This window comes from Nothoprocta perdicaria, unplaced genomic scaffold (genome assembly GCF_003342845.1).
Source record: "Nothoprocta perdicaria isolate Ctin4 unplaced genomic scaffold, notPer1 scaffold_14, whole genome shotgun sequence".
Lineage (NCBI taxonomy): Eukaryota > Metazoa > Chordata > Aves > Tinamiformes > Tinamidae > Nothoprocta > Nothoprocta perdicaria.
Genome location: NW_020454538.1, coordinates 786,946 through 810,575, shown reverse-complemented (window position 1 = coordinate 810,575; position 23,630 = coordinate 786,946). Strand labels below are relative to the sequence as shown.

The 23,630-nt window shown below is 43.2% G+C and overlaps 1 protein-coding gene across 1 annotated transcript; it reads left to right on the top strand.

Moving 5' to 3' along the window:
- The first annotated feature begins 23 nt into the window (after positions 1-23).
- Positions 24-23,297, top strand: RMND5A (required for meiotic nuclear division 5 homolog A). Its single transcript, XM_026034165.1, has 9 exons — positions 24-180; positions 3,297-3,439; positions 10,383-10,517; positions 10,702-10,802; positions 15,917-16,083; positions 17,289-17,454; positions 18,972-19,074; positions 20,435-20,589; positions 22,012-23,297. The coding sequence occupies exons 1-9, from the start codon at positions 39-41 to the stop codon at positions 22,073-22,075; spliced, it is 1,176 nt and encodes a 391-aa protein (XP_025889950.1). The 5' UTR covers positions 24-38; the 3' UTR covers positions 22,076-23,297.
- Positions 23,298-23,630: the final 333 nt, after the last annotated feature.

Sequence of the window (23,630 nt, the reverse complement as noted above, 5' to 3'; positions counted from 1 at the left end):
CGGCGGCGGCGGCGGAGCGCGGCCCGGCGGCCGCCGCGATGGAGCAGTGCGTGACGGTGGAGCGGGAGCTCGAGAAGGTGCTGCAGAAGTTCTCGGGCTACGGGCAGCTGTGCGAGCGCAGCCTCGAGGAGCTCATCCAGTACGCGGGCGGGCTGCGCCGCGAGATCCTGCAGAGCGAGAGTACGTGCGGCACCGGCCCCCGGCCCCGCGGCCCTTCCCGCTGCCGCCCTTCCCGCTTCCCCTTCCCCCTTCCCGCTTCTCTCTTCCCCCTTCTCCGGTTCCTCCCCCTCCCGTGCCCTTTTTGAGGGAGAAAAGGGCGGTTTCGGTGCGGAGCAGCCYGAGCCGGGCCCGGTGCTGAGGCGGCGGGACGGCGGCCCTGGGCGCCCGCTTTCCTGCCCTTCTYATCCCTTGTTTGCTTTGTCTTCCCCTCCTTTGGATTTGTTTTTGCTCCCCGGCATTCGGGAGCTCAGCGCTGGGCCTCCCCAGCGCTGCGTTCCCCCATCCCAGGCTTGGGAAGCAGAGCCGCTTCCTAAGCCGTGCTGGGCAGCAGGCTGCCCTTGCACTGCCGTGGATCCCCCTGGCATCCCGCAGGAATCCCCTCCGGATCCGGAGCTCGGAGCCAGGGAAGTGCCCAGGCCCCAAGATGCTCCCGCATCCCCCTGCCCGGCCGCATCGGGGTCCATCCCACTGCGGGCCCAGACATGTTTCCCGTTTGCCATCCCGGTGGGATACGTCCCAGCTCCRGAGCAGGGCTCGTGCATCCCCTGTGCGCCCACTCGGACCTTCTCCTTGTGCGTGCGGGATCCTCGTCCCATCCCTTAACGCCCTGTTTGTGCTCTCCTGACAAGACCCTGCTCTTGCTATTAGCTATTCCACACTGTATCCCAAATACTTTGGAAAACCGTCAGAAAMGGCAGCCGTCAGACCTCGTAACGCGGAGCTTCACAGTGCAGGGGTGGCCTGAACTGCTAAAATACATCTGTGTAGATAATTAAAAGGAAAAATAGAAAGGAAACTATGCTGCTGAAGAGGATCATGCTGTGGGACAAGATGTGAGAACAAAGGTGCTTGTGGAGACCTGAAATGGCAGTGGATGTGAAAGGGAGGAGAGTGGAGGAAAATAAACCTTTAGAAGCTGCTTTGGCTTCTGCACTTGGTTTCCCAACACTCTTAAAAATTCTGGAGTTCTTTTCCAAGTGTTCTGTGAACAGTGAACTGTGGAAAAGACCGTGTGTGCATCCTTCTGTGGATGTAAAGCTGGAAGAGATAAGAGCAAGGGGAAAGTCTTCCGTGTGAGCAATCCGGTAGTTTTTGCTTGTTTTGTTGTAGTTGTTTCTGCTAAATTAAATGCTGGGGACAGAATAATCTACTTAACTCGCTCGGCAGAAGCACCTGTGCATGCAARCTGGCACAGTTTGGCCGGGCCCCTATTAGTTTTAATGGCTTTCCAAGCAAAAGGACCATTAGGAGAAGCTGTTTTGATGTTTCTGGCTATTGGGCAATACAGATTAGTGGAAGGAGTGTTTTGATTTTGTTTGTTGTGTAATCTCTGGTTATTCTCTTTTGGCAGAAGTCACGATATCCGGCCAGGCATTTGCTTAAAATCATGTGTGTGACTTTAGATGTCTGTGGTGTTTAAATAGTACCAAAGGGACGGTGCTTATCCTTGGAGCGATTTAGGAAGCCCCCTTCTATAATAGCTTAGAGACTTTTTATTTTGAATGTCGACTGTGTTAGTGACGACTCACTGAGGAGGCTGTTTAAATTCAGCTGCTCCTCAATCATCCTCTAGGAAAAAAAAATGTAGAAAATATGGGATTTTTTCTTTTTTCTTTTTTCTTTTTTTTTTTTTTTCTTTGAAAGCTACAGCTGTTGCAAAAATACTGTTTAAGTTGCCTTGTCCCGAGCCCGTGGAGACTGGAGAGGAACTGAGACCCTTCCTGCCCGAGCTGGTTTCGGGGCAGCGACAGCGGGAGCTGGTTGCGCTGTTGACATCAACAGCGAAGCGGGAAGTTAGGGTGCACACGAGGAGGGATTTAAAACAAGTGCCTGGTTAATTATTACCTACTCGCTCTGATTACAGCTTTTTTTCCATCGTGGGAGTGGATTTCCTTTGCCCTCTGCGAGGCATTTTGCTAAACTACATTTAATGGCTACCACTGGTTTCTGTTACTGTCAGTGGTCCCTTGTGTTTTGCACTGCAGGGGATACCAGGCTGCTTTCTAAACCTTTCTTTTAAAGAGGGGTTTCGGGTCTTAAGTTTTCCTGCAAAGAGTTTGGATCTGGAATGTTTGGAAGGAGTTTCCGGGCTGATTCCCGCTTAGATTTGTCCTCTAGTGCAGAGACTGCTAAGTTTGTGTCCCTGCAGGAAAAATCCTTCCTGTGGGGTGAAGGTTGAGGAGGAGAGACCCACGGAGGTGAGATTGGAAAATAGGTTCTCCCTGTATTTTCAAGCTAAAAAAAAAAGGATAAAGGGCTGGAGCGATGCACAGAAGAGTGTGATTTTTCTCTGGCTAAAGCCCCTGAAGGTTTGAGCCGAGGCCTGGAGGTGCAAATGGTCACTCAAAGAGATCTCGTGGTCAGGGGCTCGTGGACCTTCTGTTTATTATTTTGTCCACAGAGCAGATGATGTAGCCATGACGAGTGGAAAACAATTTCAAAATGTCTYGACTTTTGAGAGTAATTTTAAGATGACAAGAGAGGATATTCAGCTACGCTCTCTATGGGCTGCAGACAGGTCATTTTGGGGCTATTTCAGGGCTGTCACAGGGAACTTGAGACTGGTTAAACTGGTCAGGTAGGGGTATTCCCACAGGTAGGGAAGCAAGAGCTTAATATGTCTCATACTGCAAACAGAATAGGATATAAATGGATAGTTTGGAAGGTGAGAGGGAATCTGGCCCCTGTTAATCCTGATCTTGCTTTAACACATTGAAATACCATGTCCTAAAGTATCTTCCTAGAGACAGAGGCTGCTCCGCACTCTATCCTATAAGGATTGTGCACTGGGGTATTTCTTTGATCATTAATCTGCTGCATTCAAGTAGAAAATGCACAAGATCTTTGCATCATTTTCTTAAAAACTGTTTCATTTTCTCCATGTTTTTATGTTCCAGACTGGCTTCTTAATAGGGTTAGCCATGTCCTGTACATTTGACTTAATTTAAGCTGCTCTTATGCTGCATCTTTTTTTCTTTAATGCCGTTCCTTATTTTTGCACTTTGCCATATGTTATGAGGTTTAATGTTACCACTTGTTTGAAACCAAATTTGTAATTTTTCTCTCTTTTTGTCTAGATCAAGATGGAGACTTGTCAGGGACGATTTCACTTGTCATGACGCAGTGTTGTAAAAGAATAAAGGACACAGTTCAAAAATTGGCCTCCGATCACAAAGACATTCACAGCAGTGTTTCCCGGGTTGGAAAAGCCATTGATAAGGTATTTGTATTGTGGATTTGACTGTATTATTCCATATATTCTATGCAGTGTGCTTCAGTTTATGAAATGTCCTGTAATACTGTTGTACTATATTTTAATTTTAATGRAAGTTTCTCTTAACTGCAGGAAAGTAGGGGTGGGGGCAGAGGCAAGACAGGTCGGTGTRAAAATACCACTTTCAGAGCTCGTTGTGTATAGGGTACACTGCCTGGAACAGTTTATTATTCAGAAAAAGCATATTCTGTAGATACTAGTACTCACAGCAATAATGTGTATCTTATCATTTTGACAGATCTGTTTGCTTCCTTATCAGTCTTGGTAAGAAATACTATTTCTGTGTTTATATATATTGCATTTCGAATTGATTTTTGGTGACAAATGACCCACAAGTGGCATTGTGATCCACCAGGGCACAATCTGAAAGATGAAGTTAACTTTCAAAGAAAGGCGTTTCGTACGTAGTATTTCAGGTGTGCCAGTTTTTAGAGCGTGATTTTGCAAGATGCAGAGTATTCCCAATGGGAGCATAGTAGGTCCAACATGTCAAGCATCTATTTCATGCCATAACAAACAGTAAGTGAGGCAGCATTATCTTTGAAGCTTCCCATGTGAGACATTCATTRAAGTCCTGCTCCTCCTGTGCCATCCAAGTGATTCCACGTTGTGCTGTGTTCTTTTTTCCCCTTTAAATAATAGTTTTGTGTGCAAGGGGCCTTGAACTTATTTTGGAGGGAAATGGGGCATTTTTGTGTGATACTTGCATACAGGGGCCTGCTTAGACTGACAGGGTGTTAAAATGGTCTGGCTGAGGTCCCATTTATAATTTCACCAACAACGAAACTAATGAATGTGAATGCAATTTTGCAAAGACATGCAGCATTACAGAGTAACGTGCAGCCTTTGGGTGTCTTATTTAAATTTTKTTAGTAATAGCAATCTATTTAAGTGTAATTTAACAGTCGTACAGTGAACTAATGAAGTACATTGCACTATTGGGCAGAATGTCTGTTAGGATATTTTTGCTTATCTACAACTGGCCGTCATGGAAAGCTCAGACTTTGTACTAGTAGCTGTCATCCAAGCCTCCCTGTTATCCAAAGCTTAAGGATGCATCTGTCTCTAATCCCTGCTGCTGTATCTAAACCAATTAACTAGAGTAAAATTCCATCCTTATTACTGGCCTGAAGCCTGAAATAAATCTATATAATCATGGCCTAAGTTTGAAACCTTCTATTCTTCYTTAGCAAGTGGACTTCATATGAATGACTTTTCAAGTGTAGCCAAATCTGTTTTGTTTGTGTATTCTGATAAGATAGAGCAGCTCTAAGCCATGGGTAGACAGTATGAATATTAAATGGCAAATTGTTGGAAATATTCTGTAAAAGACAGAAAAACCCAATGCTCTCCCAAGTTAGGACAGCTTATGCTTGAGACAGATATCCAAATCTCTGGGTCAATTGTGTGCAGCTTTTCCTGATGGTTTATGGAGAGCTCTTTTACAAAGTTCAGAGCACCCTTTGTTACTGCTGGTTTTGCTATGGGTCGAAGGCACTAGCGTTTCTCTCGGTCTATTTGACCTCAGTTAGAATCATCTCCTTAAATCTGAACTTTTTGCCTTCTTTAGTAAAGCAAATGGTTTGAATTTTGCTTTTTTTTTTTTTTTCCTCATTGTAGTAGTATCTTAAGGTACTTTAAAATGTATCGTGATGTCTCAGCCTGTTTGCCAGATCAATATATGGAACGTTTAAATCCGGATGAGACTTAACACTTCCTTGGACAGTGATATTTGAAGGAAACCTTCCATGTGCATTTAATTCTTGCTCCTTTGCTGCTGGAAAATATGCTTAAAACCTTCGTGGGTCTGAGTCCCCTAGCCTGTTGAAGCGACCCTTCCTCCATTCCTCTCCAATAATTTACTTAAGCTTAAAYCAATAGAGGTAATTAAGTGTAATTGATGTAGTGAATTGATTTTCAGGGTCTTTCAGACATGTCCTGAATGAAGTATTTTTGCTTTCTAAGATCAGTGCCCATGAGAAYGGGGAGGAAAGCAGCCCTTGCTTCAGCTTGTGGAATTTGGGTTTGGTTTCTCACCTGTGTAAATCCCCGTTCTAGAGCTGCTCCCATTTGTTTTGCAGATGGATTTACATCTCGATGCTGACAGTTAGAGTGGCCTTAGTCACATAGGCTCAGACACAGAAAAATCAACTTTGTGAGCTCGGATAGGACCAAGATTTGCCTGCCCGTAGAGTTCAGTCCGAGAAGTGAAGTTAAGTTTACATTTGGCATCAAATATTACTGGCTATATTAGAATCCAAAATGCCATGACTTTATTACATTTTAATTAGGAATTTCTGGAAAGTTTGTTTAATATGCGAAACCCTATTTTTTTAATAGGAATTCTATGTGTMGTACACAGATCCCAGCAGTGAAGATTATCCTTTCTCTCAAAGAACATTTGCCTCTTTGAAAGGAAATGTGCRTCCATGTATTTGTTTGTTTTACTAGCATCTGTTTCCAGAAGGAATTGTGTYCCTGTCATTCAGCAGGGTTGCTGTCGTGTTGCTCACTGCCCAGTCTCCCAGTAAATCACTTCTGGAATGATTTGAGTTCCYCTCAAAGTGTGTTTGTTAGGGCTAGTAAACCCTCTGATAGCATCTGTATAGATTAAAAGCCTCCGTTCAGGAAAATAAGTGGGATAAATCCTAGCTCCTTTCAGTGTTTGTTACATGCAAAACTTAGAAATGAACAAACCAAAAATGTTTATTGAACCTACACTGATGACTTTTGGTTATGCTGCTGTTTAAAAGCAGGGTGGATAAATACAGTTTTTACAACTCCAGCTTGATCTTATGAACTGAAAAACTGAACAGAGCAGGTAAATGGACACATTTCATTTCTGTTTCAAGTCAGAATTCAGGAGGTGAAGGGGAGTACAYAAAATAATCTCAGCAGGGAAACTGAGGAATAAAACTGTCCTTACTCATCTTCTTCATATTGTGTTGTTGCTAATAACACGGCAGGTCAAGTGTCTRTGTTTTGAAGCTCTTTGCACATTTCAGTAAATAACTGTAATGTGCTTTACAGAACACRTACCATTTATTATTGGTATATTTAACACAAAATTGTCCATATTTTAGTCCTAGTTTTACTAGTTAAGTCCTTAAAGCTTATTTCTCTGGAGTAAGTAGTGACATTCTTGTAAGCTTAATACCCAAGAAGCACAAAATAAACTTTTCAGAGTTTCTGAAATTTGTTTCAACTCTGAAATCTTAYTAAACACAGCACCCTCGTGCTATGAGCATACTGTTAGCATTCAGAAGGCAGCACTGAGCCACGTGTAGTCACCAACATGTAATGTTTGCATAACAACTGCAAAATGGGTAAGCAAATGGCAGGCAGTGTCTGCCCTGGCATGTGGCACTCGCTGCCCGTGACACATGTAGCCGCTTCTTGAAACTCTTCAGGACCCAGAATTTCAGAATCCCATTTACAGAAGAGAACTTAGAAACCCTTTGTGTTTCTATAACAAAAGTAATAGAAAATAGAACCAGGTCAAGACTGTATTGATCAAAGAGCAGGTGAAGGAGGAAGAAAACAGAATTACTTCAGGAGGTCACCAGATCCTATTATGTCATTTATGACTTAAAGCTACAGCACATCTAGGTTGGTAATTGCAGAATTAAAAGAAATTAAAGGTTTTCCTACAAAAAGGGTTTGAACTTAAAACTACCTCAAGCCTTGTTTCATCTTAAGTGTTATTTCATAGCTAAATTTTGTGKTTTTTTTCCATTAAAAATAATGTTGAAATAATATAAGATACAAAACAGAGATATACAACCAGATAAGAGCCTCAAGACTTCAATTCAAGAGTGACTATTGTAGTACCTGAATGCCTGTTTGCATTTGGCCACACTTGGCTTCAACTAGACCCCTTCCAAGTGAATGTTTGGTATGGTGTGTGTGTGTGTGGTTTTTTTTTCTTTTTTGGCCATCTGTTTGCTTTTACTTTTGCTCTGCATAAAATGCTCTCCTTTTTCAGAAATCAATTGCCTGAAGAACAAAGCATATTCCCTTACCCTGAACCTCCTTAGCTCCTATGTCACCGAAACAGGACTTTATTTCCTTTCTTTGTAGTGAAACCTTCTAGCTTTGGGCTTGTTCTTGTAGGTTTTTTTGTATCATTTTGCCTCTAAATGWAAATGATCATCCTTTATTACCCGTACTAAGATGTTTCTGTTCCAAGGCTGTTAAGTGACAGCCCTTGCCCACAGTGGGAAACCTGCTTGGGCTTTTGGCAGCTCTCGCAGCAGTAACATCCTGCAGCTCTCCACGGCGTGTTGTCCTGTGGATTCACAGCCCATCCTCTGCTCTCTGCTCCTTTGGAGTCCTSCTACTGCCAAATTGTGGATTTTGTACAGGAACAGAGGCAGATCTGCCATTTCTGTCCCCAAGTGATGAACAGAAGGATGTGAAAAAGGCCTAGGTTCAACTGTAACGGTTGAGAGCTGCCCAAAATACAGATTCTTCTTCTGAGGTGTGCATGCACTGAGAGTGGAAACTACATAAGGAAGAACTTACATTAAAGCTGAATATTTTCAGATTAGTAATGTTCTAATTACTAATCTAGTAGTAATTAGTAATCTAGTACTGATTAGTAATGCATGAATTTAAGTAACAACACAAGACTCTGACCATTCTTGATGCTACCTTTGATATTTCTTTCATATATTGTTTGTGGCTTTGTTATCTGTTATTGCTGTCTGGAAAGTGCTACCAGAATCCCCAAAGGTGGATAACCCTAAAGGTGTCAAAGGGTTGGCTCAAAGAACATCGTTATTTTGTCTTTAGGGTGCTGAGGTTCTTCAAGATACAGCTAGGAGACAAGCATCAGGGCAAGGAGCTTGCAGGTTAAGATACCAAAGTGCAAATTTTGTAAAATGTGAGTTTTGAGTCACAAATGGCAATAATGTGAATGCTTGTCTTGCCCTATGCTCTCTGAAGGGTGGAAGAGACAGTTTGCGTAGTCTGAGGTTAGCAGCTCACAAAGGCTTGGTAAGAGGTTTGAAGGTGTATGTGTGTTGGGACAGCTGTCCCCTATGCAGAGCTAACCACTCTGTGCTAGCCTGCTCACCTGCAGCTGGCCCAGGAAGGTCGGTCCTTGAGCTTGACATCCCAACGTTGGTTAGATATTCTCTGTCTGCTCAAAGGGACCTGCTGGCCTGAAAGCTCCATGAGCGGGTTGTAGGTGTGGGTCAGCTCAAGTACAGACCTGTGAACCCACTGAGAACTGTCATCAGCTCATGCTCCCAAATGGTGGGTAGAAAGGAACACACTGACCCCTCTGGGCTTCCCTTGACAGATCTCTTTGTGTGCACTTTACAAGAAGAGKTTTTTTCTTCTCTCATCAAAAATGGACGTGATATTCACGTGTCCCGGGGAAGAAAGGCTGCCTTGATGTTGTCCTCTACCATTTTTAATACAAGAATATCCTTCAAACTTGACTGTGCTCCTGAGATGGTTAATAATAGTCTCCCAAATGGTTCTGGCGACGTTGCTCTGCAAGTGTCTGTTGCCTGGTCTGTGTTTTGACAAAACAAAATCTGACTCTTGGGGCTCCTACTACAGGTCTGAGATGCCAGAGCCGTGATGCAAAGTGTTGATCTCGTGGAAGCCCATGGCAGCTCTTCAAACGTACCCTGCTGTTGAGCAGCCACCGTGCRCTGCCACGTGGGGTTGGTTCTCCTGCCCCTTGGGCTCTGGGCTGGCTGTGGGAGACCCGTCAGTATCTGATGGGCAGAGAGCTGCTGGGACGGTGCTGTTTGCCCTGGCTGCCTTGCCAGGAGCGGGTATTTATGGGGGGGTAGATGTTTCCATGTTGTGCAGAACTCTTAATTGTCACAGAACCACCWCTGAAGCTCTGCTTATTCCACTGAGTTGCCAGATTTCCTTTCTGGAAGAGGCTGGTCAGGTCACGTAGAAAGCAGYGTGCTGCCTTTCAAACCTCACTCTTTCCAATACTTTCTTTAACAAAGGACAATATTTCCAAACAAACTTGTGTTTTTTTTTTTTTTAATCCAAATTAACTTGCATTTCCCTGATCTGCAAACATTAGTTGCTAAAATCTTTGTTTATGGCCTGGGTCAGAATAAATGTTGCTCTCCTGCTACCAAGAATATTTAGTGCCAAGCATCAGATTAAAGCATCACTGTGACAATATTTTTACCAATTCCTGGAATATGCCTGTAGGCCACAAGCCTAAAAATACCCTGCATAGGATTGTGTCTGTGATCTGGAAAAGATCTCTCAGATGTTCAAAACTGATCGTGTTGAAATCTTGCAAGTGTGGGTTTCTCATTGTCTTTTTGGAGGAAGGATGACTGTGACTTTCTCCCTCTCCTTTGCTTCGTGTTTCTGTTTGTCCTCAGCATTGGCTTATCCTCTAGCTATGTCAGAAAGTCTCCAGTTAAGTCATCTGCTTCTAATTCTGCCCTCCACAGTGACAGTGATGCATTGATAGCACTATTTTGATTCTGGTGTAGGCGATCTTGTTTTCTGCTCTTTATGCTTTTCAGTTTTCACATATAGAATAAAAAAGCCTTTTCTGCAGAAACTTCTTTGCAAATGCATCRTGGTCTGGAAATCCCTTTTATAAGTTAACTAGATTTCTAATTTGCTYGCCAGGCTTGTAATTTGTCAGTGTAATTCCTTACAGTGGATGATACTCATACTGGAAACGAACAAGCCCAAGGATTTCTTCCTCTGTACACAGGAGATAATGAAGCAGCTGGCAGATCTGTTTCACTTGGAGCAGGAGGTAAATGAGGGCAAACTCAGCAACAGGCAGAAAGCATCAGGCTGGAGACACAGGCGTCCTGCATAATTAAAGGAAAGCTCCGTGGGGTTATTTGTTCCAGCCTATTAAATGTTAATTTGTGCTTTTCAGAATTTTGACTCCGACATCAGCAGCGTGGGGATAGATGGGTGCTGGCAGGCCGACAGCCAGCGCATCCTCAAYGAGGTGATGGTGGAGCACTTCTTCCGACAGGGAATGCTGGATGTTGCCGAGGAGCTTTGTCAGGTAACTCTTAAGTGTCAACTTTTCATGTCATCGAAACCCAGAGATTGTGCTTTGTGTTAGTGCCTTTGTTTTAATGTTAACATTCTAGGTGAAAATTTAAACTGTCAGAAGAAAAAAAACAAACAGCAATTGAAGCCCTGAATGCTCTGTGGTTTGTCTAAAACACATAACTTTGTTTTTTCAGGAATCTGGTCTATCAATAGATCAAAGTCAGAAAGAACCGTTTGTGGAGTTAAATCGAATATTGGAAGCATTAAAAGTTAGAGTTCTGAGACCTGCATTAGAGTGAGTCTACTCATTTTTTTGGAATACTTTTAATAAATCCTTAGTTTTTCACTTTAAATACTGTCTTTTGTATGTTTTGATGTGTCCCCATTTGCACTTTGAGAGAACTAGTTCCTGAGTAAACCCTGTTTTTCCTGGTGTTGTCCCCCTCATGTGGCCTTCACCRTGGGGAGTTCTAAAGTAAAGGTTTTTTCTGGGATGAAGAGTTAGCCTAACCCATTTGTAATGGTTATAGAAGATTTCAGGAAGGAACATCCCTGAAAGAGTTATCTGCCTTGATGATGCTTCACCCAAGTTATAGTGAAACAGTGGTGAGTAAGTTGTAAAAAGATCCAATTCTGAAGGATAACAGGGTTCCCTAAAGGCGTTGGGTTTCATCAAGTCTCTTTGACCTCTCTAAGCTGGGGAGTTGATCAGAACTTGCATCAGGATCAAAGTTTTGCTTTTTGCTCAAGCTGGTTTCCCTTTTCCAGGCAGCTAAGAGACCAAAGAGTGGGAGAAGGGGATGGAAGGATAGGTGCTTCACAGGCTGTGGGCAACGGGTAGATGATGCTTAACTTTGGATCAAGAGAGTGGCCCTTTCCAGGGTGGGAGACTCCCTACAAGGGCTCTACTTAGGAGTCTGCACTGAGAGGGAGATCTGATCATGAGATCTCTTCTACAAAAAATGGTTCAATCAATACTAGAGTCATCAGGTAATGCCCAATGCTTGGAGAAAAGCTAAATGTGGAGCTTGCTGAGGCACAGTCATCAGCCTTAGGCCAGGATGTTGTCTTRAAGTGGATTGACTGCAACTATTAATGTATGGGCTGGAGCTTGGAGTAGCAGGGAACAAGGAAGGGTGCTGAAAAACCGTGTGGGTCACTGTCAGCTAGCTGTGCTGTACCATTAGAAACTAAAAGACCTCCAAACACACACAGACACTATTTGTTTTAGTTTGCATGAGGTTCAATACGCTTAGCTTGGTCTTGCAAATAAGATGAAAATAAACTAGTAGCAAAATGCCTTTTTAGTGGTCTTTTAGAAGCAGAAGCAAAGAAACAAGGCAAATCTAGAGTTTTGTTGTACCTCGTTACACCACGAGCATAATTCAAACATTTGAAATATTGTCTTTGCATTATTCAGCTAGGTACATTTTCATATCCATATCCATATACYTTTTCTTTCCCTCTTTAATATGAGCAAACATGAGTACATCAATGCAGAGGTCATTGACATCTAAACTAAACAGAGTGATACCCTGGTCTGCAAGTGTTGCTCTTCATAAACCAAGTTCTGGAGAAGGCCTCTGAATCATGCAGAATGTGACCTGAATAGTTGGTCTTTGAACCTAATTACACAGGTGGAAAGCTCAGGTCGTTTATTGCCACGAAATTGGTTAATTGAAGGGAAGCAACTTTGTCATGGCCTACATACAACTGAAGCAGGATTTGTTGTCACTTGCAACTGAAGCAGGGTTTGTTGTCACTTACATCCCTTGTTTCTTTCCCTTCACACAGCAGCTTTGTGAAGGATGCTCCCTGTCGAATGGCAACTTGCTGTTACCAACGTCTGTCCACTTCCAGTCACTAAATTCCTTGCAGCTCTCACTAGCTGCGCCCTCCTGACTGCTAATTAGCCCTTTCCTACAGTTCCTACATGGTGTTAACCATTTTTCAAACAAAGGAGACTTGCTCCTTCTCCAAAGGAACCTTTATTCCAGGGGCAGCTGAATGGGCAGAGAATGGGGTTTATTGTGAGCGTGGTTTGTACKCTGGGCTCCCTCCCCCAGTCTGTCTCGTGCCCTCCTATAATGCAGCTCCTCAGTGCAAAAGCTTCTGTTTGTGTACAGAAAAATACAGAAGGGCCTTCTGTAGGGTCAGCCGTAGGTGCTCATGTGAAGAACATGGTGCTAATGACAACAAGCAAAATGCAACAAAACTCCTACAGTCGCAGAGGAGGAAAGCAGTGTCTTACCGCCCGGTTACGCCTTGGAGCTGCTGGTACCTGTGAATTTATTTCCATGTGATTTCACAGCAGACACGGGTGTTTGGGAGGAAGGATAGAAACCAGAGTCATCTCCAGACAAGGCAGCATCTMTACAGAAGAGCTCAGGAGGCTGGTTTCGTGCTGTGTGGGTGAAAAGCTAATAAAGAGGCGAAGTTGGCATCGTTAAACGTAGCTTCAGGGTACTGAAAAGCAGCCCCAAACTGACTCGTTCCATGGCTGTGTTGCTGACAGTAATGTCAAAGGGAAAGCAGGTGTTGTGCAGGAATTAATAACTCCGGTGTCGTGAAGCACAAGGGGAGTGCAGCAGGTTTTGCCCGTGCAAGCTGAGAAGGGCTGGAGTGAAAAGAGTAACCGGTATCTCCGGCTCCGCCAGCTCTTTGTAGCTGGTTCTAGGTGCAACTCGCTGTGAGTAAAGCGGGCGCTGCAGGGACCTGCTGCTCGTGGCCTCTGAAAAGGAGCTGTCAGATTAATGGTTTTTCAGGAAGATTTTCGGTGCCCTGTATTTGTCCTGCAAATGGTGATGCAGAGAAGTTCTTACTAATGCCAGATTAAACAAAACCCAGAATTTTCACGTTTTCTTAAGAATGCAAATTCCAACACTTGCAAATACTACACCCCAAGATTAAAATTAGGCCGTATGCAATGGGCTATGGTCCTTTTCTTTTTTTGTTTGTGGAGCAGCTTTACTTTGAGGTGTGCACCCAARGCAGATGTACAGATTTCTGTACGTCCTTGGCATCCCATTAGCTTCTGGTGACTCTTCTTGTTGGGATTTGGCGATGGAGGAGGGAAATCCATAGGTTCTTTGTGGGTGGATTCTGACTCTTCTGAGCCCAGGTGGGTCTCTGGGTGAAAGYACAGTGGGAATGATGTGCAAATTTAAAGCTTGTGGTGGTAATCTCTTATGAGAAAACAGTGTCTCCTTCCTGTGTCTGTATCCTGGTATTTACTGGGACCTCTGAGACATGATTTAAACTTTATCTAATCTTTGTTRAGCTTTGTGAAGCTAACTTCAATTAAATCCTACACGGGAGCTAGTTCTGTGGTTCTTGGCTGATACACTCTAGGAATTCATATGGATTGGAGTTGTGAAAATAAAAAAGCCCAGGAAGAGCCTCTTTCAAAGGAGTTAGCAAGACAGGTAGGGTGATTATTTATGCTTCTGAACTGTGGCAGAGTAGAAAGTAGACTGAATATTGGGTTAGTTAAATATTATTTGTTGCCTTTTGCCTTTCTGTTGGAAATCTTTTGAACAGGAAGAGAAGGTCCTAGAGCAAAAACCTGAGGCCTTGGTCCTGTGGTTGGTTTCTTCTGATACAGTCTGTGCTGCCACTGAAAGAGCTAAGAAGGGAAAGTCTGGCTAAAAGCTGATTTGGAAGAACAGCCTCAGTCTGGGCCAGATAAGGACCCTGCCACGTGGTCACGAGCTTGTAAATGTTGGCAGGGAGAGGATGGAGGCGCCCCTGGTGCCTCTCTGTTGATGCAGTAGATTAATGTCTCATTRACGGGACATCACAGTCCCCCAGTCTGTGGGGCTTCAAACTCAAGTAATAAAAGTGATCAGTAACAAGTAACYCTAAGCCATACTAGTGTTTTTGTTTGCTGACAATGCGTTTTCGTTCAGCCTCTTACTGCTCTGTGACTGCTGAGTGCAGGCCCTCCTTTTAGGAGGGAGCTTTGCTGCAAGCAAGCCAGGTTTAAGCCATGGCCACTGTCACAAACATGTGAGATTAGGGAGTGTGTCCTCCCTCCTGGTGGAGATAACAGTGATGCAGTCTTCTGGGCCTGCTAATCTGAAACTGCTTGAAATTAGGGACATCAAAGCTTGTTCGCAGCCCAAACCCTACGAGTTGCTCCCTTGCTCTGCCACTGCAAAGCCTCACCAGGAAGGCCAAACTCCTACTGCTCTCACTGCAGCAAACTGAAAACAGACACTTGCTCGATCGACAGTATGTCCAACCACACAGGACTAACTTCTATACCTACACATATAAATGTAAGAAAATTTAAATTCCTCATCTTAGTATCGAGCAGAARCTTATCTTAGTACTGAGAAGAAAAGGACAGAAGTTTCACTTACCTCCTGTTTTTAAGAGATGGAGACCAACTTGCTTCCTTGCTGAAAAGTGAGAAGCTCCTCTTTACCTGATAGGGCCCCTGCAGTGGAAAGAGCTTAACTAATTAATGCTGAGGAGAAACAGATGTGGCTGAAGAACACGGGAACCTGAGGTTCCTAAAAGAAAAGGATTTTATGGGTGTAGGCCTGAGTGTATTTAATGTAAAAGACAGATGGATAAATTGTGGATCAGCTTTACTTTGAGGTGTGCACCCAAAGCAGATGTACAGATTTGTGTTTGTGTGAAGTGTTTTCAAAATTCCAGTGGATTTTGCTTGGTGCAAGCTTGAGCATCCTTGTGTGCTTTTGGGAAGCYTAACACTAGCGTTGTCATGGTGAATGAGGCCCGGGAAGTGAGAACTATTTTTATTGTCCAAGTTGAAACTAACACAGAAAGCAAAGTTGTGGCAGGGCAAAGTATGGTGTTTAATCTGGTTTTCCTCGCCAGCCTGTCCAACATAAGTCTCGATAGCATTTTTCTTTGGGGCCTTCCTAGATGTACTCCCCCTTTCCCGGGCAATGTGCACATGTGGGAGCCCCGAGGCTTAGGAAAAATGTTTAGGGAATGAGGAAGTTGAATAACGTTCTTAAAGTCTCGATGAAACCTGTTTAGCATCTTGGCCGAGGGCCCTCTGTAGTGGCTGACGGTGGTGTCAGCAGCCTGATATTAACCTGGGTTCAGCCCCCAGATTCCCGTGTCTGTWCTTGACCTAGCACCTAATTCGGCGCTGCCTCCCTGTCCCTGGGTGCTGGATTCTGCTGTGTGTTTGCACAGCAGCTCCCCAAGCAGCATCCTCCACACATTCCACATGCCGGGAAGCTCAGCTGCCTCTAAAGAGTCTTGTCCTTCCCTATATTCCTTAGGGAGCAGCGCAAGCTCAGGGCACGATCCCCTTCTGCCATGATTCCCCTTGTAGTACCTGTTGTGTAACTGTGACGCGCTCGCATTGAGGGGCTGACGCTTGACCCTCCTCTCCCGTGTCCCTTTGTACCTCCTCGTCTCTTCCAGGTGGGCAGTATCCAACAGGGAAATGCTGATGGCACAGAACAGCTCCTTGGAGTTTAAACTGCACAGATTGTATTTCATTAGTTTATTGATGGGCGGAACTGCAAATCAAAGGGAAGCGCTTCAGTATGCGAAAAACTTCCAGCCGTTTGCCCTAAATCACCAGAAAGGTGAGTGCTTGGTTCTTACAAGAGGAATAAAGCCAGGTGTTACATGTGGTAGTAAAATATAAATCATGTTCACACCATGTATTTGTCTTAGCCATTTTCCCACTTCATCGTATTTATCCCCTTCATATTTATATGATATCCCTATCCCCTTCATATTTACACATTTACCAAGTATAATTCGAATTCTTAATTTGAATTAACTCCTTGCTTTTCAAGCGGATGCAAGAAGTTATATTTTATCTGCAAGTTTGCTTGATTTCTAAAGTGCATGGCTCTTTGATTATCAGGATTGCAACTGCCATAGTCCTGCTGCCATGATAAAGTGTTAAGAATTCACAGAAATATTTTGGGACTAGACATCTGCTGTTTTCTGCTGTATGGGGGTCATAGAGAGGGAAATGAAACTTTTCCGAAGGGGGAATTTGCGAATTAAGCAAACCATCCCAGTACAGCCTAGTTCTTAGTGTACCATGTCTGTCAGGAGGTACAAAAATGCTCCTTTAGAATTTGTCTATAATGCTTCATTTAGCCTTTTTTTCTGTATCTTGCCATCTGCTAGAAGGCAAGATGCACTTTTTTCTTACTTTTCTGTGGTRGGTATTGTTCAGTATAAAAAGGCTGCCTCTCAAAGCCTGTAGACCATTCAAGGTAGTTAGCTTTTAAAGCAAGTTAGTAGGCAACCTGCAGCTGCTTGTAGGGGGCAAGGATAGGGGTTGTTGCTTTGGGATGTGTTACACTTCTAGTTTTCCATGCAAAATGTAGATRCTGGCTTTTATTTGTCCTGCTTCTTGCCCAACTTCCTTCTCTGGGGCTATTTAGCCCAGAGAAGAGAAGACTGAGAGGGGATATGATGAAAATGTCTAAGTACCTGAGGGGAGAATGTAGGGAGGAAGGGGCCAAACTCTCCTTGGTGGTGGCCAGTGATAGGACAAGGGGCAATGGGTACACGTTGCAACACAGGCAGTTCCACCTGCATGTGAGGAAGAAGAACTTTGCTGTGAGGGTGACAGAGCCCCGGAACAGGCTGCCCAGGGAGGCTGTGGAGTCTCCTTCTCTGGAGATCTTCCAAACCTGCCTGGATGSCASCCTGTGCTCTGGTTGTCCCTACTGTAGCAGGGGGGTTGGACTAGATGATCTCTAGAGATCCCTTCCAACCTCAACCATTCTGTGATTTATAGTATAAAGTAACTGTCTGTCCCTCGCAGATATTCAGGTTTTGATGGGCAGCCTCGTGTACCTGCGGCAGGGGATCGAGAACTCTCCCTACGTTCATCTCTTAGACGCCAACCAGTGGGCCGACATCTGTGACATCTTCACAAGGGACGCCTGTGCCCTTCTGGGGCTCTCCGTTGAATCGCCCCTCAGTGTTAGGTAGGCTCTTTTTTGTCACCTTTAAAAGTAGATACCTGGTGCTTGGGCTTCTCTTTCCCATCGGAGAGAGAACTTTTGAGAAGCAGCCTTGTTGAGCAAAGAATCTGGTGGCCCTGACTTCTAGTGAGACCTGCAAAGCTTAGAAATTGGGGATTGCAGCATGCTCTGCTGTGCCCTGCACCCTGTAAGCTCCTGAGAAAKCATTTGGCTTCTGCAGGTTAGACATCAGTACGAAAGGTGAGAGTGACAGTCAGCCAGTTACTGCTGCATCAGTGTGAAAACTGCCCCGAAATCTGAAATCCAACCGTGATTCTGTCAGCATCTGGTCATCTTTATTTCTAATCCATGCTTACTACTTTATCTCTCTCGTCCTTAGAAGAAAGTTTAGAAATAGTTTGAGTGTGATTTCAGCTTCTAAAACTTCTAAATTGTTTGCTGGAACTCATTTAAAAAAAAAAAAAAAAGAGGTGCTTTAAAGGCCAGCAGCTAATCTGACAAAATGCAAACCTGTTGGAGGCTGTTATGAACGTGAGGAAAAATCCAACCTAAAATCGTAGCCTTCCTGAAGATGATGCAGATTAATTGCTATTTAGCCTTCAGATGCTGAGTCTGCAGATACMCTGGTCTGATGTTCTAATTTTCATTTTAGATGTTAGATGGAAAATAAATGATGTGTTTCTTCATGGGCTGGATCCAGGACTTAGCGGAAGCTTCACTACCTTTTTTTTGGATTATCTGTTTGGGTGATACTATTCTTAGACTTCTCTGGTAGTTTGAAAGAGCTATAAACAAAGCAAACTTCCYGCTTTTGCTATTTGTGTCACTATTCTAAAATACAACAGAAGCAACAAACGGAGCACTTGTAGCTTAATCTGCCTTTCTGGACTAAATGTCAGTTTGACAGATAGCCAGAATTTTTAGCTCTCATTTTTACCATGTACTAACACTGTAAGGCTGCAGATCTCAGTGCAACTGGCCAAGAGATTTGCAGCTAAGTGAGAAGATCCCTCCAGTGCTTAGATTGGTTGGATGCTTGATTCAGGCCTAGTGCAAAATCAATTAAAAACTAAACCAGCTTAAAGAGAAACTCCTACTGTATAAAATTTATAGGCTTCCAGAACACGGATGGATAGCCCTCACATCTTTCCTTTTAAGGCTGCCCTGCTTCTCTGCCCTGTTTCTAGCCCCTGACAAGGCTTGGGGTCTGATCATTACATATCCAATGGGATATGTCCTGTTGTACTGCATAAGGCATGCCTCAGGGACCCTGTCTATGAGACAGCAAATAATCATTTCAATTTGCTGTTTTCCCAACCCAAGAGGTAGGTTTAAGCCCTACATGTAATTGATAATCTGTCCCCAAACAAATTTGTTCAACCTTACTGGAGTACAGAAGTACAGACAAGTACGGAGTGAAGTGGTACAAACTCCTGTATCCCATATAACCCTTTAAGTAGAAACATAAAAAATACTTGTTCCTAACAGGTACCTTTTGCTGACGTTTCCCTGTTTTGCAGCTTTTCAGCAGGTTGTGTAGCATTACCTGCCCTGATTAACATCAAGGCTGTGATAGAGCAGAGACAGTGCACGGGGGTTTGGAACCAGAAGGATGAGCTACCGGTGAGTTGATGGGGAGCTCGTGAAGGGCTGATTTTTAACAGTGATCATTGCTTTCAAGTTTCTTGTGTGAAGAATGTGTAAAACATGTGCCTGTTTCAGTGGAAAGGAAATGTATCTGACATGAGCTTCCTTTGACTAGGCTTGAGCTCTGTCTGCAGGTTGCTTTGCACTGCTGCTTTTTTAGGCAGGAAGGAGGTGAGCAGAAGTTGTGCTGTAGCTGGGACATAAGAACTGAACTGGGATTCAGGATGTTCAAGAACAACTCATAGTGAAATCCAGGTTTCTCCTTATGGCTCTTGCCAGGTGTGTGCACCTCTCCAGTGGTCTGCTTCTGATTTGGAAAGAAAATACAGGATCAAACTGGGCACAAACTGAGTTACTGCTGTGTTTGGAAGACATCTATACATAACTTCAATGCATATGTCATAATTGTTGCATATGTCAGCTTTGTTGTAGTAGTAGTAGTAGTAGTAGTGGCAGCAGCAAGTGCTTAATATGTGAATATGACTGGCCCCTGATGTGGTGTTAAAGAATTCACTAGGAAATATTTAGGGAAGACTTGCTGTCAAATGCTGTTAAGTCCTTAGTATTTTTTATGGCTTCTTGCATATTCTAAACTTAACAGTCCCTAGTAATGGACAYATGGGAGTGGGAAGCCCTATTTTCATCATATGTACAAAGAGTAGAGATTGAGTGGCCCCAAGAGGTTAACTTTTTGTCAGAGGTTAAAGCTGTCAAACCTGAAGCATGATCAGAGCTTCAGGTACGGGAGCTGTGAGTTTTGAAGTTCTCCATCCTTTCCTGAAATCAGACCCATTATTTTCTATGCTAGAATTCTCTTTTTGAAATCATATTGTCCTYGTTACTGACGGTGTTTTTGCTGTGCCGGTGTTTTCTGTGTTGGTACTGAAAAGAAATGATTCAGATTCACCTCATTATTATTATTGACATGACTTGTAGGTGTTGAGAGAGTCTTCCAAGAGTCTGCAGARCATTATCCACGTTGTAGGGCTTTGTGGGTTTGTTTTTTAATGGATGGACTCTATCATCTAACCCCCCTAATCCACCCTGGAAATCACAGTGTAGGAAATACAGGAAGTCTTGTTGGGTCCTTGGCTCAGATTTCTGGAAGAGCTCAAATCTACACTAAAATTTGCATTTATCTCTTGACAGGGTTGGGGAGAAGTAACAGAAATTACTATTTTAAGATCACAATTAAGTATTTTTGACTGGAAACTGGCAGACATCAACACAGCTGAATTGTGAAATCCTTAAACAAGGGCAATGATTGAGAGGGATAAGTGTCTGGAAATGCAATTTTGCAAGATACATGGTTATCTTAATTTCTTTTTCTTCACAGATTGAAGTGGACCTGGGTAAAAAGTGCTGGTATCATTCAATATTTGCCTGCCCCATTCTTCGTCAGCAAACAACAGATAATAACCCACCTATGAAATTAGTCTGCGGTCATATTATATCAAGAGATGCTTTGAATAAAATGTTTAATGGCAGCAAGTAAGTATCTTTCTCGTATTTCAAGGAAAGTATAGGCAAGAGCAAATCTAGAATTTTGTGTTTGGGGGAAGCTGAATCCGTAATTATGTAATTGGTGGAAGCTGTTTAATCCTAGGGAATGACTTCAAAGTCAGATCGTAGGGTTGATGTGCTGGAGAACGGCATAATAAACCCCCCAGTTTTATCAAAAGCGACGTTATGTGCAGGAATGCAGCGAGCAGAGTAATTTTCTGAGCTGTAAGTACTGTTACCACAGTTCACAGTGGAGGCTTTTGCATGTTTTTTTCATTGGGAGTGTGGTTCGTGATGCTTGAAACTCCTCTTTAAAAAAAGCAAGAAAGCAAGCAAACCTCTGGGGCAGTATGGCTAGGAGCTGAGCTCGTAGCTGAATTATTATTGTGGAAATGCTCCTCACTTAGATACCCCTGGGTGCCTACAGGCCTTTGAGAAGGAGAAATGTGAGGGAAAGAGCTGTATAAGCTTCTTTCAGGAAGAACCACTGGTGATTTGCATTGAATGTTTGCAACATCTGTGGAAGTTGCCAGCTTAATTTAGAAACATAAGGGTTTTGGTTTGGTTTGTYTTTTTTTTTTTAATGAAATCCGAGAGGGGGATAAATGATGATGGGGAAAATGGGGAGTGATTACATTCTTTACCCCATTAGGAAAAGCCTAAATATATGTTTTCATGGGGAACTTATGCCACTTTGAGCCAGTATAAACGTGCTGGCTGTTGACCATGATGTTATTCCCCTCCCTCATCATTCATTCCTGCTGCTTTCACTGGGCAGCTCYAGTCCCTGCCCAGCTTTGGCAGACYTGACTGCAAGAGTTAAGAGACCCAAACTATGTGGGTGGGGTGGAAAAGGGATCAGGTGCAGAAGAAACATCTCAAGGAAGGGGAAGGTGCAKGTGGGAGGCAGTGGGAGGCCGGGCTGTCCTAGCTGGATCAGCTCCAGCCCGTGAGACCCAAGTGGGTTGTAAAACTGCAGCATTTTGGGAACAAGTGACTAAAAGTGACTGGGTGTTAATGAAGCCCMAGTGAAGTTACCAGCTTGTTAAAATGAACAGCAACTCAACAAGTTAAACCTCAGGGATAAATTATAGATTAAGCACGGAAACTAATTTCTCAGTATTTAATAATTCAGCGGTATGTGAGTGAAAGCTAAAAAAGAATGTAATTGGGGAAAAAGAAGCGTGGCCAGGGTCTCTCTCAGCCAAAAGGCACCTTTCAAGGGGGCCAGGGAGAGCGTTAGGYGCTTGACAGCGTCTTCATTTCACACCCAAGGGGGAAGGGGAAGGACATTGTGACGGAGGCGAAAGCTCCGTGCGCGGCCGTGTCCGGAGCGGGGAGTCTCCGGGAAGTGCCCGGCTGCTGGCCTGTCCCRTCCGCACCCTTCTAACCTGTTGCTTTTGTCCCCAGATTAAAATGCCCCTATTGTCCGATGGAACAGAGCCCTGGAGATGCCAAACAGATATTTTTCTGAAGAGAAGTTTCGTTTATGCAGTTTGTAAGTGACACTCTTGAGTTTCAGGTGCATTTCGGGAGGATTAAAACACCCTTGTTCCATTTTATGCAGCAGACTGAGGACTCCCATGTTTGTATAAGCTAATGCTACGGAAACTTTGCCAACATTTAGWATATATGTACCAAGTGGAAATGCTACAGAAATATTATTACCATAGGGCTTTACTATACTCTTGGTCTCCATACCTGATCAAGTTACTACACCAGCAGTTCTCATTCAATGCAGGTTTTTGTACTTAATTATATGGTGACTTTTTACTTTTTAAAAGCAAAAATGAATCACCCCCCATATGTTTAATATTCTTCCTGCTATTATTCTGTCATTCTATTGAAAATTGTCACCTTAGAGAATGTTTGTGGAGAAAGTTTTATTTCCTGTAATGTGTACATAATTAAAAGTAAATACTTCAGAAAAAAAAAAAAAAGTTTGATAAATTGAATAGTGGTTATAGAACTAATTTGTATTTTTTTCGCTGAAAAAGCTGTGATATATTCTGAGTTTTTCTTTCAAACATTTTTTCAACTTTTACATAGATTTCAAAGTAAATGTGCATATATATAAAATATATAAAATATATAGCCCCAAGGGGCTAGCTGTTTAAATCCATCACTAATTTATAAGGGTGGTGTGTGGATAAATTACTACTGGAACAGAGCGGGAATAGGGAATCCTGTTCCTTTGGTTTCACGATCAAGCAATGTTTGTGTAAGCGAATATTCAATAAAATGAACTTCTGAAGTGGAAATGCTTTTAGTCGATGACATTTGCTCTTGGGCCTTTGTAGTCATGTTCTTTGAACTTTGTATTCAAGATTAGGCTATAAATGTCATGTTGCTGTATAGTTTTAATAGTCATTCTCGTGTGCTATTTATAAACAGTTATCAAAGCTAAATAAATTGTAGCAGTATTCATTGTTAAATGGGGGAAAAGCATGATCTGATGCAATCTACTGATCACAACTCTGCACTTTGCAGGATTGGGCCCTACAGCATTATATTAGAAGGTAGCAAATTTTCTGTAGCTTGAGAACACTTTGCTTCTAGCCTTGTTTTTGTAGTAGACTATTACTGCCATTGCCACTTTTTCTGCTAAATTTGTCATATTGTTAACTAGATAAATTTGTACTCATAAACCAGATGTAGATCATGGCAGTTTAAATCTTTTTCTAGTGTGCATATATTTGTATTTATTGCACTGTCCTATAGTAGGGCAAGCAGCCATAAGGCATGCAAAGCTACATGTAAAATATATATTTCTGTATTGTGTAGTAAAGAAAAAAAAAAAAGAAATACCCCAAGCTTATATGGTTGAATACTGACACACTGGGTGAATGCACTAGCACAATGCACTACAGAGAAGGACGACTTYGGGAAACCTGCACCCTTTGAATTTGTATCTCACCTGCCTGGGGAGACCGACCCGGACGCTCTCGCATCGGCGGCGACGGACAACCTTAAAGAGACACTGAGAGGAGCAGAGCAAGGCACACACRTCTTAAACCTTAAATGTTTGG